The sequence below is a fragment of the Gossypium hirsutum genome, chromosome A02 (assembly GCF_007990345.1).
Source record: "Gossypium hirsutum isolate 1008001.06 chromosome A02, Gossypium_hirsutum_v2.1, whole genome shotgun sequence".
In the NCBI taxonomy this organism is placed as follows: Eukaryota; Viridiplantae; Streptophyta; class Magnoliopsida; order Malvales; family Malvaceae; genus Gossypium; species Gossypium hirsutum.
In genome coordinates, this window is record NC_053425.1 from 87,862,980 (window position 1) to 87,879,198 (window position 16,219).

Sequence of the window (16,219 nt, forward strand, 5' to 3'; positions counted from 1 at the left end):
TGAAATTTAGACAATCAATGAGCTAATATTTGCTTGTCACAATTTCACTATGCATGTAAAATATAAAAAACATAAATACAAAAAACATAATAGTGAAATGTGAAATTAACTTTATTTATTTATTCATCGTTCAAATAAATAGAAAACAATTATATATTTACTACAATATTGGCACATTTCCCAACATCTTCATATGCAATTTTTTATTGGTTTTCTTACCTTATAATAATATAACTTATATTAAATATGAAAAGATTAATTAGTAATTTAACCTATTGAGTTGATGTCATTTAACTCGTAAACTTAGTAAAGCACTTACACTATGTTTGGTTCAATGGAATTGCTATTCCATTATGACACGGTTCAAAACTCTAAAGGAAAATAGCCATTTGGTTCGCTGAATGCTCAAAATTTCGAATGGGGATTACAGGTTCATTCTAAAAATCGTCGAATAGCCATTCAGGGGAAGAGGTGTCGAATGGCTATTCCAACCTCTCCATCGAATGACCCTTCTTTTCTCCTCCAAAAATACCCTTTCTTAGATTAAGTTTTCTCAACGGTTTCAACTTTTTTTTTCTTTTGGTCATTCGACAATCTCAAGCTCAAATCAATCTAAAAGGAAGCAGATCAGCTTGAAGGCCAAATCAACTGGATTTTGTTGTAAGTTCAATTCAACTAGGGTTTGTTTTGCATTTTGATTGATTTTTTTTTTGTTTCTGATGATTTGTCCAAGGGGAATTGAAATGGATTCTGCAACTATTCACGAGGAGATCGATTCATTATTCGAGTCAACTCCTCCTCTCAAATATTCAGCTAAAATCATAGACAAATTGAATCAAGTCATCCAATTTGATTCTTCAGGTACAGTACCTGAAGCTAATCGATTCTGCACATATTTTCCCCTGTCGGATATTTGTTTGTATATGTATACCGTTTCGTATTTTTCAGGAGAAGTAAAAGGGAGGAGGGTAGAGGAGCTACTAAAACAATGCCCAAATCTTAAGAAAATTATTATTTTTAGGGTTATTTCAAAAGCCAAGCCACACAAGGAATGCCAGGTATTTTCCAAATTCACCTCATCTATTATTCGACTCATGAGGAAATACATGCATGTAGAGGTGCAATTTGAATGAGTAAAGTTCTCTCAATTGAATTTCTAAACTCAAGTCTTGTATCAGTTGTGAATTATATGAGCAGATATGCAGTTAGATTTTACAGTTGTGAATTAACACACTACTCATTTAGCTTGAATTCTTGTGGAGCCTTTACACTGGTGAATATGCATGTTCTGTTTGCTTTTGGTTATGGATTTTAGATTTATTATTACTAGTTAGTGCTTATGCAATTTTATCATGGATTATCTGTGATTCAACCCCCCATAATGATTTACTAAATCATAATAAATTCTAATGATATTTACATTTAGGTGTATTCATCTGGCAGTAATCAATCTGCTTAATTTGCTAATTCGTCGAAAAGAATTGGTATGCTCTTTTGCTGAAAGTTTGGGATCTAGTAAGAATATGTATTTGCTCATTACAATGTAGATGTGACAGTTCTTAGTTATCTATGACATATGGTAAAGATATTGATAGTAGTATGATTACTTATATTCATTTTCAACTCAGATATTAAATTAATAATTTACTATGATACTTTTGAGTTCTGATTAAGGGCTTCTTTTATCTCTCTATTTCTCTGAATAGGTGTAAGAAAATAAGATATTTCATTGAAAATAAATATTAGAATTCAGTAGTGTAATTTGTGTTGGTTGATGTTTTCTCACATAGTAGAATTGTTCAGAAGTTGAAATCACGGTCATATTCCTTTAATATTTTAATGAATTTATGTCTTCCTGTGACAACCCAAATTAGACCCTGGTCGGAATGTGGTTTCGAGACCACATTACCGAGCCAAAAATTTATTTTCGTGTTTTAATTGCATAAATTGTTGTGTGACAGTGAATATATGAGAAATTAAATGCTTAATATTAGCATTAGGATTGTGAATTAATTCAAAAAGGACCTAGTTGACGAAGTTAGAAAAGATGATAGATGAATTATAAGGAGTAATTAATAATAGGGTGAGGAAGCATGGCTTTGCATGTCAAATTGCCCATAAAATTCATGGTGGCCGGCCAAGGAGTGATGATGCTCCACTCATTCTAATTTAATATGTTTTCTTTGGTGAACAAATGATGGGGATAATAATAGAAAAGGGAACAAAAAAAATGGGTGTCATACTTGCCATCTCCTAGCCGAAAAACCAAGAAAAAGAAGGGGAGAAAAAAACTTGGAAAGAATTCGGCCATTGCTTGTTCCTAGGGGGAGTGTTTGATGTTGTGGCATGAAAAATGAGGGAGTTTGAATGCTTAATAAGGAGGGAAGAAGGAGTGTTCATGTTTTCTTTCTTTTGCAATTGTTCTAACTAGAGGAAGAAGAGGAAGCAAGATTCGGCCAAGGTGGTCCTTTAGACCAAGGTATGTTCAATGATATTTTTGGAAGCTTACACTACCTTTGGGGTGATGAGTCTAGATTCTATCTATTCCATGGTTGGATTTGGGGTTGTTGGAGAGTTAGGATTCGGCTAAGGAATTTAAAAAAAAATCTAGTTGATACCTTGATGCTATTAGCATGCTAGTTATATGGATGTGTTAAGTTGCTTGTTATGTTAGCATGAAAGTTGAAAATTGTTAAGCTATTTTGTTGGAGGTGCCGAACTTAGGACTAGGAAGAGAATGAGTATTCGGCTAACATAGTGGAAAGGTGGTGTTGCCGATTGCTAGATTTAGACTAGGGGAGTGGCTATAATGGGCATTAAGATGTGGAACTTAAGAAATGTAGTTATATGTGGACTTACATGATGTTACAAATAGATGTGAAAATATGCTAGATTAGGAAAACTCGATTAAGTGTTCATGAGATGAAATTAGGTGTTTAAATGATGTTATAGTTGACATTGTACATGTATACATACATTCGGCCATCTAATTGAGTATGAAGGTGGTGTTAAATTTAATTGTGATGCCCATTCCGAAGTATATATATATATACATATATATGTATATATACACAAGTATGCCCATTCGGGATGTTACCTTTAATTATGTGTATACTCGACTAAATGGGTAATTAGTGAGGATGGTTGCCGAATATACAAACATACATATGCATGTGTAATTGAATTATTAATGTTTAGCAAGATGGCTAAACTAGCTGATTTATTGTTTAAGCTCAAGAACCTAAAGGAGAGGCGTCCAACAAGGGGAAATCGAAGGTCATCGAGTAGCCGACTCAGAATTATTTTACCCAACATAAAGTAAGTCATTAAGCATGTAGTTGGCATTATTTCAATGGTCATAATGTTATGTATTGATGCTGAATGGAATGAATAAATATACATATATATATATATGCATGTACGTATGTGATGATGAAATTGTTGAATGAAAGAAAAGAGGTAAGATGTACTGAGTTGTTGATCTCGGCACTAAACGTGCGGGATAACCATTTATGACCATGAGATTGGCGCTAAGTGCGCGGGATTAAATTGTACAGCACTAAGTGTGCGGTTTGACGATGTTGCACTAAGTGTGCGAAATGAATATGATGCACTAAGTGTGCGAATTGATCATGCGGCACTAAGTGTGCGAGTTTGACTATGTAGCACTAAGTGTGCGATTTGATTACGTAGCACTAAGTGTGCGAGTTGATTATATAGCACTGAGTGTGCGGGCTCAATATACATTCGTGAATCATTATGGACACTATGTGTGCGACACTATTGAGTCGATCGCGGACAGCGGATCGGGTAAGTGTCTTGAGTACATGGCTAATAGGTGCTATGCTTATACTTGGTGTTGAGCTCGGTAAGTTGAACCTATGTGACAAATATACTTGAAGTCACGTACATAAAATTTATCGTAGAATGGGTGAAAGGCCGTTTAGTTGTATGTTTGTAACGAAAATAAATTGATTTATGAAAATGCTTCAATGTCCTATTGATGAGTATATGGATTGTGGATGCATGAATTGATATGAAATTGAATCGATAGGTTGGAGGAACCATGGTATGGTTCAGTATGGATGGAGTAAATTGTCTCATTCCATTTTGTTTCCTCTTGTGATAATGTTATTGATGGATAGTAGTGCATTGCTTATGACTTACTGAGTTATAAACTCACCCGGTGTTTCCTTGTCACCCATTATAGGTTGCTTGGACTCATCTATTTTTGCGGGGTCAGGCCGTCATCGAAGTCATCACACCGGATAGCAAGTTTTGGTACTTTCTTCTTAGTTGGCTTAGAAGAACATTTTGGCATGTATAAGCTAGTACGTTTGTTTGAATTATGGCATGTAAACTTTAAGCCATGCGAAAATGGCACGAATGTTCGATTGAGTTGGATCAAGGGTAGGCATGAAATGGACCTAGTTACTTTCGTAACAGATGCTGGCAGCAGCAGTGTCATGAGATTGAAAAATCACTAAAAATAGTAAGAGTGGAATTAATTGATGAATAAATTATGTAATCGAAGCTCGATGAGTCTGTTTTCATGAGGAAGTAACGAAAAGATCATATGGGCAGTATATTAAGAGATAATCAGATTTTTGTGGGACAGGGCCAGAACGGTTTCTGGATTCCCTGCTCCGACTTTGGAAATTCATTATAAATTAACCAGAGATAATTAGGGGTCGTACCATATATGTACAGATTCCTCTCTGAGTCTAGTTTTCATAGAAACAAACGGCATCAGTATTGAAGCCCCGTGCAGGGAGATATCCAAGTCGTAATGGGCAAAGGTCAGTGTAGTCGACCCCTGCAACTTGGGAGACTTTGACTAATAAACTGTACTAATTGGCCTGACCAAAAATTCTAGAAAAAAATACATAGATGGGCACATGAGTCTAGTTTCTGGGAAAAATTACGAAACTGATTTTCGAGTTACGAAACTCAAGATATGATTTTTAAAACGACTAGTACACAGATTGGGCAGTGTCTGGAAAATAAATTTTGTAAGGGGTTAAAGTCAGTTAACACCTCGTGTTCGACTCCGGTGTCGGTTTCGGGTTCGGGGTGTTACATTTTATTGGTATCAGAGCTATGGTTTAGTCGGTTCTAGGACTACCATAGCGCGTATGAGTCTAGCTATACATGCCGAATGTTAATGTTTAAATGTGTGATGACTTCTGACGGTTGAAATGTTTTGTTTTGATTAGTAAATGGACCCCGGTGAAGAAAGAACCCTAGCGGATGACGTTGAGAGCGTAGCGGCTGCTCCTGCACAAGGGACGCCGCCTGTTGAACCTCAGTCATCTGCGAATAATCAAGGTGAGGGGGCTAAACAAGCCTTCTTTACCATGATGAATGAGTGGGTCGCGCAATATGCCCGAACCAACCCGGCTGTCCAACAATTCCCAAATTTGAATAATCCACCCCAAGAGCCTGTAATGCCATCAGTCGCTGATCCTGTGAGGCTGAGTAAGCCACCTGTAGACTTGATTAGGAAGCGTGGGGCCGAGGAGTTCAAGGCCATAGTAACTGATGATGCCGAAAGGGCCGAGTTCTGGCTTGATAACACCATTCGGGTGTTCGATGAATTGTCATGCACACCCGATGAATGTCTAAAATGTGCTGTATCTTTGTTGCGAGACTCAGCCTACTATTGGTGGAGGACCTTGATTTCCATAGTCCCGAACGAGCGAGTAACTTGGGACTTCTTTCAAACGGAATTCCGGAAGAAATTTATTAGCCAACGGTTCATTGATCAGAAGCGTAAGGAGTTCTTGGAACTCAAGCAAGGCCGTATGACTGTATCTGAATACGAACATGAATTCGTAAGACTTAGTAGGTATGCCCGGGAGTGTGTAGCTGATGAGGTTGCTATGTGCAAAAGATTCGAGGAAGGATTGAATGAAGATTTAAAGCTACTAATGGGTATTTTGGAAATAAAAGAGTTCGTAACACTAGTCGAACGAGCCTGCAAGGCGGAAGAACTTGGAAAGGAGAAGAGGAAGGCTGAATTTGAAGCTAGAGATTATCGTAAAAGATCGACGGGTAAAGCTCCGTTCTCAGCTGTAAAGAAGTTCAGGGAGGACATTAATAAGTCGAGGGCGACTGCGGGAATTTCCATCAGGGCAAGACCATCGATGGGCTCCCGAGCTACTTCGGTAGCTAGTGTGGGCAATAATCTTCACGAGAAACCTGAATGTCCCCAATGTGGAAGACGACACCTAGGTGAATGTTGGGGCAAGTCTACTAGCAGGGCCTGTTACGGATGCGGTTCGAAGGACCACTTCATTAGAGATTGCACGGAGCTGGATGAGAAGAATAAGATTCAAGGTGCAAGACCTAGTGGAGTGACATCTAGAGGTAGACCACCGAGAATTTTAGGAGGCAGGGGTGGTAGTCAGAGGAGGGCCTCTGATACGGCCGATCGCGCCGAGAACCGTACTCCTGCTAGAGCATATGCCATTCGCGCACGAGAGGAGGCATCCTCCCCCGACGTCATCACTGGTACCTTCACTCTCTTTGATACTAATGTGATTGCATTAATTGACCCTGGTTCTACTCATTCATATGTATGCGAAACCTTAGCAACCAGTAAGACTCTACCTGTTGAGTCTACTGAGCTCGTAATTCGAGTATCAAACCCTTTGGGTCAATGCGTACTTGTTGATAAAGTGTGTAAGAGATGCCCTCTAATAATCAGAGAATCCTGTTTTCCGGCCGATTTGATGCTTTTGCCGTTCGACGAGTTTGATGTTATTCTTGGTTTGGATTGGTTAACCGCGCATGATGCGGTTGTGAATTGCAAAAGCAAGACTATCGATTTGAGGTGCGCAAATAACGAAATAATCCGAGTTGAGTCTGCGGACTTAAGGGGGTTGCCAGCTGTAATATCAGCAATGTTGGCCCAGAAATATGTAAGGAAAGGGTGCGAAGCATACCTCGCGTATGTACTTGATGACAAGGAGTTAGAAAAGAAACCCGAATCGGTGCCGGTGGTCTGTGAATACCCGGATGTTTTTCCTGAAGAGTTACCGGGTTTGCCACCTGTTCGGGAGGTAGAGTTTGGTATTGAGCTTGTACCTGGAACTACGCCAATTTCGATCGCTCCGTATCGTATGGCACTAACCGAGTTAAAAGAGTTGAAAGCTCAGTTGCAAGAATTGACAGATAGAGGTTTCGCTCGACCGAGTTTCTCACCTTGGGGTGCACCAGTATTGTTCGTGAAAAAGAAGGACGGAACCATGAGGTTGTGCATTGATTATCGTCAACTGAATAAAGTGACGATAAAGAATAAGTATCCGTTACCACGTATTGATGATCTGTTCGATCAATTAAAGGGAGCATCGGTGTTTTCAAAGATAGATTTGAGATCGGGTTATTATCAGTTGCGGATTCGAGATTCGGACGTACCCAAAACTGCTTTCAGAACGAGGTACGGTCACTACGAGTTCTTAGTGATGCCGTTCGGGCTCACTAATGCCCCTGCGGTGTTTATGGATTTGATGAATCGGATCTTCAGGCCGTATTTGGATCGGTTCGTAGTTGTGTTTATTGATGACATCTTGGTCTATTCAAGAGATGAGACTGAACATGCTGAGCATCTGAGGCTAGTGTTGCAAATTTTGCGGGATAAGCAGTTATATGCTAAGTTCAGTAAGTGTGAGTTCTGGTTAAGAGAGGTTAGCTTCTTGGGTCATGTGGTATCCGCATCGGGTATTCGGGTTGACCCGAGCAAAATTTCAGCCATACTTAACTGGAAGCCTCCGAGAAATGTTACCGAAGTCCGGAGCTTTCTAGGGCTCGCCGGTTATTACCGACGATTTGTCAAAGGTTTCTCGATGATAGCCACACCAATGACGAAGCTACTTCAGAAGGATGTTAAGTTCGAATGGACGGAGAAATGTCAGAAAAGCTTCGATCAACTGAAAACTCATCTGACTGAAGCTCCAATTTTGGTGCAACCCGAATCGGGTAAAGAGTTTGTCATTTATAGTGACGCATCCCTACTTGGGTTGGGTTGCGTATTGATGCAAGAAGGTCGAGTTGTGGCCTATGCGTCAAGACAATTGAAGCCACACGAGAGAAATTATCCGACCCATGATCTCGAACTAGCCGCCATTGTGTTTGCATTGAAAATATGGCGACATTATTTGTTTGGTGAGAAGTGCCATGTGTTCTCGGACCACAAAAGTCTCAAATATTTGATGACTCAACGAGACTTGAATCTGCGACAAAGACGTTGGCTTGAGTTGTTGAAAGATTACGAGCTTGTCATTGGTTACCACCCGGGAAAGGCTAATGTGGTTGCAGACGCCTTAAGCCGGAAATCACTGTTTGCTTTGCGAGCGATGAATGTACACTTGTCTGTTCTACCTGACAATGTGTTAGTAGCTGAATTAAAAGCCAAACCATTATTGACTCATCAAATTCGTGAAGCTCAAAAAGTCGATGATGAATTGGCTGCAAAAAGAGCTGAGTGTGTTCCGAACAAGGAATCGGAGTTTCAGATTGATGATGATGGTTGTTTGAGGTTTAGAAGTTGTTTGTGCGTTCCAAGGAATTCGGAACTCATTCCGATGATCCTGAACGAAGCCCATTGTAGCCGAATGTCAATTCACCCGGGGAGCACGAAAATGTACAACGACTTGAAACGTCGATTTTGGTGGCATGGTATGAAGCGAGACATCTCCGACTTTGTTTCGAGATGTTTAATATGTCAACAGGTGAAAGCGGAACATCAAGTGCCTTCAAGATTACTTCAGCCGATCATGATACCCGAGTGGAAATGGGACCGAGTCACAATGGACTTTGTGTCCGGACTGCCATTGTCCGCAAGTAAGAAGGATGCGATTTGGGTTGTTGTTGATAGGCTGACTAAGTCGGCTCACTTTATCCCCGTGCGTACGGATTTTTCATTGGATAAACTAGCCGAATTGTATGTTTCTCAGATTGTGAGATTACATGGAGTACCTATTTCTATCGTGTCGGATAGAGATCCGAGATTCACCTCGCGATTTTGGAAGAAATTGCAAGAAGCTTTGGTACCAAGCTGCATTTTAGCACCGCTTTTCATCCCCAAACCGATGGTCAATCCGAGCGGATAATTCAGATACTCGAGGATATGCTGAGATGCTGCATCCTTGAGTTTAGTGGTTCATGGGAACGGTATGTACCTTTGATCGAATTCGCTTACAACAATAGTTTCCAATCAAGTATTAATATGGCACCTTACGAGGCTTTGTACGGTCGTAAATGCCGTACACCATTGTTTTGGACTGAGCTCGGTGAAAGTAAAATTTTCGGAGTTGATTTGATTAAAGATGCCGAACAGAAAGTAAAGGTAATCCGTGAAAGTCTGAAGGTAGCCACAGATCGTCAGAAATCGTATGCGGATTTGAAAAGAAAAGACATTGAATATCAGGTTGGAGACAAAGTATTTCTCAAAGTTTCACCCTGGAAGAAGGTGCTTAGATTTGGTCGTAAGGGCAAATTGAGTCCGAGGTTCATCGGTCCGTACGAAGTATCCGAACGAGTTGGACCCGTTGCATACCGATTAATTTTGCCCCCTGAGCTCGAAAAGATTCACAACGTTTTTCATGTCTCGATGCTTCGACGATATAGGTCCGATCCATCGCACGTAATTCCTCCATCGGAGATCGAGATTCAATCTAATTTAAGTTACGAAGAAGAACCAGTTCGTATTTTAGCACATGAAGTAAAAGAACTACGAAACAGGAAAATCACATTAGTGAAAGTACTGTGGCATAAACACGGAATTGAAGAAGCCACTTGGGAACTTGAGGACTCTATGAAGGATCGATATCCAAATTTATTTACCGGTAAGATTTTCGGGGACGAAAATTTCTTATGTGGGGGAGAGTTGTGACAACCCAAATTAGACCCTGGTCGGAATGTGGTTTCGAGACCACATTACCGAGCCAAAAATTTATTTTCGTGTTTTAATTGCATAAATTGTTGTGTGACAGTGAATATATGAGAAATTAAATGCTTAATATTAGCATTAGGATTGTGAATTAATTCAAAAAGGACCTAGTTGACGAAGTTAGAAAAGATGATAGATGAATTATAAGGAGTAATTAATAATAGGGTGAGGAAGCATGGCTTTGCATGTCAAATTGCCCATAAAATTCATGGTGGCCGGCCAAGGAGTGATGATGCTCCACTCATTCTAATTTAATATGTTTTCTTTGGTGAACAAATGATGGGGATAATAATAGAAAAGGGAACAAAAAAAATGGGTGTCATACTTGCCATCTCCTAGCCGAAAAACCAAGAAAAAGAAGGGGAGAAAAAAACTTGGAAAGAATTCGGCCATTGCTTGTGCCTAGGGGGAGTGTTTGATGTTGTGGCATGAAAAATGAGGGAGTTTGAATGCTTAATAAGGAGGGAAGAAGGAGTGTTCATGTTTTCTTTCTTTTGCAATTGTTCTAACTAGAGGAAGAAGAGGAAGCAAGATTCGGCCAAGGTGGTCCTTTAGACCAAGGTATGTTCAATGATATTTTTGGAAGCTTACACTACCTTTGGGGTGATGAGTCTAGATTCTATCTATTCCATGGTTGGATTTGGGGTTGTTGGAGAGTTAGGATTCGGCTAAGGAGTTTAAAAAAAATCTAGTTGATACCTTGATGCTATTAGCATGCTAGTTATATGGATGTGTTAAGTTGCTTGTTATGTTAGCATGAAAGTTGAAAATTGTTAAGCTATTTTGTTGGAGGTGCCGAACTTAGGACTAGGAAGAGAATGAGTATTCGGCTAACATAGTGGAAAGGTGGTGTTGCCGATTGCTAGATTTAGACTAGGGGAGTGGCTATAATGGGCATTAAGATGTGGAACTTAAGAAATGTAGTTATATGTGGACTTACATGATGTTACAAATAGATGTGAAAATATGCTAGATTAGGAAAACTCGATTAAGTGTTCATGAGATGAAATTAGGTGTTTAAATGATGTTATAGTTGACATTGTACATGTATACATACATTCGGCCATCTAATTGAGTATGAAGGTGGTGTTAAATTTAATTGTGATGCCCATTCCGAAGTATATATATATATACATATATATGTATATATACACAAGTATGCCCATTCGGGATGTTACCTTTAATTATGTGTATACTCGACTAAATGGGTAATTAGTGAGGATGGTTGCCGAATATACAAACATACATATGCATGTGTAATTGAATTATTAATGTTTAGCAAGATGGCTAAACTAGCTGATTTATTGTTTAAGCTCAAGAACCTAAAGGAGAGGCGTCCAACAAGGGGAAATCGAAGGTCATCGAGTAGCCGACTCAGAATTATTTTACCCAACATAAAGTAAGTCATTAAGCATGTAGTTGGCATTATTTCAATGGTCATAATGTTATGTATTGATGCTGAATGGAATGAATAAATATACATATATATATATATGCATGTACGTATGTGATGATGAAATTGTTGAATGAAAGAAAAGAGGTAAGATGTACTGAGTTGTTGATCTCGGCACTAAACGTGCGGGATAACCATTTATGACCATGAGATTGGCGCTAAGTGCGCGGGATTAAATTGTACAGCACTAAGTGTGCGGTTTGACGATGTTGCACTAAGTGTGCGAAATGAATATGATGCACTAAGTGTGCGAATTGATCATGCGGCACTAAGTGTGCGAGTTTGACTATGTAGCACTAAGTGTGCGATTTGATTACGTAGCACTAAGTGTGCGAGTTGATTATATAGCACTGAGTGTGCGGGCTCAATATACATTCGTGAATCATTATGGACACTATGTGTGCGACACTATTGAGTCGATCGCGGACAGCGGATCGGGTAAGTGTCTTGAGTACATGGCTAATAGGTGCTATGCTTATACTTGGTGTTGAGCTCGGTAAGTTGAACCTATGTGACAAATATACTTGAAGTCACGTACATAAAATTTATCGTAGAATGGGTGAAAGGCCGTTTAGTTGTATGTTTGTAACGAAAATAAATTGATTTATGAAAATGCTTCAATGTCCTATTGATGAGTATATGGATTGTGGATGCATGAATTGATATGAAATTGAATCGATAGGTTGGAGGAACCATGGTATGGTTCAGTATGGATGGAGTAAATTGTCTCATTCCATTTTGTTTCCTCTTGTGTAATGTTATTGATGGATAGTAGTGCATTGCTTATGACTTACTGAGTTATAAACTCACCCGGTGTTTCCTTGTCACCCATTATAGGTTGCTTGGACTCATCTATTTTTGCGGGGTCAGGCCGTCATCGAAGTCATCACACCGGATAGCAAGTTTTGGTACTTTCTTCTTAGTTGGCTTAGAAGAACATTTTGGCATGTATAAGCTAGTACGTTGTGTTTGAATTATGGCATGTAAACTTTAAGCCATGCGAAAATGGCACGAATGTTCGATTGAGTTGGATCAAGGGTAGGCATGAAATGGACCTAGTTACTTTCGTAACAGATGCTGGCAGCAGCAGTGTCATGAGATTGAAAAATCACTAAAAATAGTAGGAGTGGAATTAATTGATGAATAAATTATGTAATCGAAGCTCGATGAGTCTGTTTTCATGAGGAAGTAACGAAAAGATCATATGGGCAGTATATTAAGAGATAATCAGATTTTTGTGGGACAGGGCCAGAACGGTTTCTGGATTCCCTGCTCCGACTTTGGAAATTCATTATAAATTAACCAGAGATAATTAGGGGTCGTACCATATATGTACAGATTCCTCTCTGAGTCTAGTTTTCATAGAAACAAACGGCATCAGTATTGAAGCCCCGTGCAGGGAGATATCCAAGTCGTAATGGGCAAAGGTCAGTGTAGTCGACCCCTGCAACTTGGGAGACTTTGACTAATAAACTGTACTAATTGGCCTGACCAAAAATTCTAGAAAAAAATACATAGATGGGCACATGAGTCTAGTTTCTGGGAAAAATTACGAAACTGATTTTCGAGTTACGAAACTCAAGATATGATTTTTAAAACGACTAGTACACAGATTGGGCAGTGTCTGGAAAATAAATTTTGTAAGGGGTTAAAGTCAGTTAACACCTCGTGTTCGACTCCGGTGTCGGTTTCGGGTTCGGGGTGTTACACTTCCCTTCATATTCAGCTACTTTATTGAATGGGGTTGCAAACATTGGCATGGTAGAACTTGGTGAGGTTCAAGTTTCGGCCTACCTTTCTGAGAGAAAGCCAATAAGCCGGTTCTTCTTTAGGAATGGTTAGTGGTACTCTTATAACCTGCTAAAATATAACTTTGCTCCCTATTACTGTTTTTGGTGTTAATTTTTAAGACAATTTATTGGAATATAGAGGGAGTTCCCTGATTGGTAGAAATTGTTAGATGAACATAACTTCGCTTGATTTTCTTCGATGAAGACTGAACTCATTTATATTAAAGTTGTCAGTTGCATTAGCAGTGTTTATGCCTTTTACCTAGCAATCTGGAATGACAAAGTCATGATTTTATGATGAAGATGATATAATCCCCACTATTGTGCTGCCAATTGTGCCAATTATTGAGCGAAATGTTGGTGCCATGAAGCAACCAAATGATGGAGGAATTCATATTGTATTCTCTGAATGGATGCAATTTATGTTTCTTTCTGTATGAACTAGCTAAGTTCTCTTCAGCATACTTTCTTCTCCCCCCAAGTAGATGCTATACCACTCATAACTGGAAACTGTTGTTTTTTCATTTATCCTTTTGAAACTTTAACTTCAGCATGACCAAGCACTTCTACCTTCAATTTAACTTAATAACAATGTATATAAGTCTTCCTTCAGTGGTTGCTTTCCCATCAAGGTGTAAAACTTTAGACTGCCTTATCCGGTAAGATACATTTGAGGTTTGAATTCAAAAGAGAAAAAGGATAACTACTAATAAAGGATAAGTAAAATACATGAAGCACTGGTTTTTTTATATAGTGAAAAGCAATATCTTTGTTTTTATGTTTACATTATACATTTTTCTATATCTCCAATTACTGTAATTAAATGTCTTCTATACTTGTTACAATTTTTTTCTGTACTATTGATATCTTAAATTGACACTATTGTATAGGTTTGAGGGAGAGCTCTTTGTTGATGCAGTAACAGATTGGTTTGCAATGGCCGTACTTAACTTGCCTCACATCTTTTACTATTTGGACACTCTTTTAGCCAACTTGTATCTATATCTTATGTTACGGTTTGGGAGGAAGATGTCGAAATGAATACCGCTCTGCCATGATTGAATTCTAATGCCTTTGTTTATCTAATGAACAATGCAGATGTATTTCACCATTGATTCAACATTCTATGTTTCATTCACATTTATGTTATATCTTACATTACGGATTGGGGGAAAGATGCCAAGGTCAATATTGTTCTGCCATGATTGGATTCAAACACTTTTTGGTTTCTCATTATATATGTTCTTTTTTTTTTATTTGTATATTATCTCATTTTAGAGGCTACTTGAAAGATATTCAAGTGACTACTTTTCTGCCTTGATTCACTATTGTATGTTATTCTGTTGGCTTGTATTGACCCTGACCTTGAATTTTTATTATTACTATTTTCTTTTACAGGGAAGTGTATGCAGTAGCCATCTTTGGTCCTTTTCCAATTGCTTTAACTAATTTATTGGATTTAACAAATGGGTAGCTTAGGAGACTGAGTTTCCATTGATTGCAACTGCAAAAGCTTTACAAATTTTCAAGAAGAGGAGCCAATGGTTGCATGTTATTCAAGTATATTCAGTCTATTGGTATTCTTGCTTTGTATTTTCTAGCTTCTAAAATACATTCAGTCATTGATGCAGGGAAGCTTTATATGTTCAATAATTTCCCATTAATATATATTATATTAAAATAGCCTTGTATTATCATATTTGATTCTATAGAATACTCTCGGTCAGTATTTTAAAGGAACCTTAATGCTATTCTTTGTGAATAGATACTTTCAATCAATGTTCTTTGTGAAGTTTGGCACATGTAAAAATGAAGTTGCATGAGAGTTTGTGATTACAAATTTAAATCTATATTATTCATTTTTACTTTTACATGAAATTCTTATATTATACACGTCTAGCAGCATAAATAAATTAATGAAAATATGTTAAAAATATATATACACAACATAACAATTTCATTAGTTCTTTTGTTGTATTTCAACATCTGTCTATGAGTAAAAATATTTGAGACAAGATATTCTTTAAATTACTCTTTTAAATTATTCTTTAAGTAACATAGAGATTATGATATATATGCTAAATTATTTGTTTTGCTAATAATATTCTAACACATTAAATATGCATTATATTTTAAAAATAATAAAGTAGGTTGTATATTATTTTTTGTAATATTATATATTATTTTTATTAATTTATATTTTAATAATTGCTATATTAAGAATATTATTAAATTATATATTATTATTGTTAAATTATAATTAATAATTTATTAAAATAGGATTAAATTATGTATTATTGTTTTTATTAAATTATATTTAATAATAATCCTATTAAAATTTAATAACAATAACCATCCTTTTAACAAAATTTTTAGTAAGGGTACTCTGGTCATTTTAGCTTCTTTTCTTATGCTTTTACAACTCTATTCCATTCAACCAAACACAAGAATATTATTACAGTTCTATTCCATTCCATTCAACCAAACAATTGAATTGCTATTACAGTTCTATTCTTGTAACGACCTCACGCCCGAGACCATCGCCAGAGTCGAGCTTGAGGTGTTGCTAAACTTAATTCATTAATTTAACAGCTCAAACAATTTATTTTTAAAATTTCCAGACAAGCTGACCAACTGCATCACAGTTTCTTAAAAATTTATATCTTGAGTTCCAAAACTCGAAACTAAGATCTGTAAATTTTCCCTGAAACTAGACTCATATATATATTTACTAATATTTTTATAGAATTTTTGGTCAAGCCAATTAGTACAGTTTATTAGTTAAAGTCTCCCCTATTTCAGGGTTTGACTACTCTGACCCCTGTGTATTACGAATTAGATATCTCCCTGTACAGAGTTTCAATGACTATGCTGTTTGTTTCTTATAAAACTAGACTCAATAAGGATTTCATACATGTAAGATAAAACTTCTAATTATTTTTTTTACAATTTATAGTGAATTTTTAAAGTTAGAAAAGGGGATACAAAGATCACTCTGACCCTGTTCCACCAAAACTTAAATAT

At 37.5% G+C, this 16,219-nt stretch overlaps 1 protein-coding gene across 2 annotated transcripts; it reads left to right on the forward strand.

Annotated features, from left to right (window-relative positions):
* Positions 1–415: 415 nt before the first annotated feature.
* Positions 416–14,791, forward strand: LOC107951893 (uncharacterized). 2 transcript variants are annotated; one of them, XR_005907925.1, is made up of 5 exons: positions 427–861; positions 949–1,058; positions 13,132–13,242; positions 14,086–14,379; positions 14,594–14,791. XR_005907925.1 is itself a non-coding variant. In XM_041085918.1 (4 exons), the coding sequence occupies exons 1-4, from the start codon at positions 720–722 to the stop codon at positions 14,667–14,669; spliced, it is 414 nt and encodes a 137-aa protein (XP_040941852.1). In that variant the 5' UTR covers positions 416–719; the 3' UTR covers positions 14,670–14,791. The 2 variants fall into 2 exon arrangements, 1 of the variants encoding a protein (XP_040941852.1); XM_041085918.1 differs by lacking the exon at positions 13,132–13,242 and having other exon boundaries at positions 416–861; positions 14,294–14,379.
* The last annotated feature ends 1,428 nt before the right edge of the window (positions 14,792–16,219 follow it).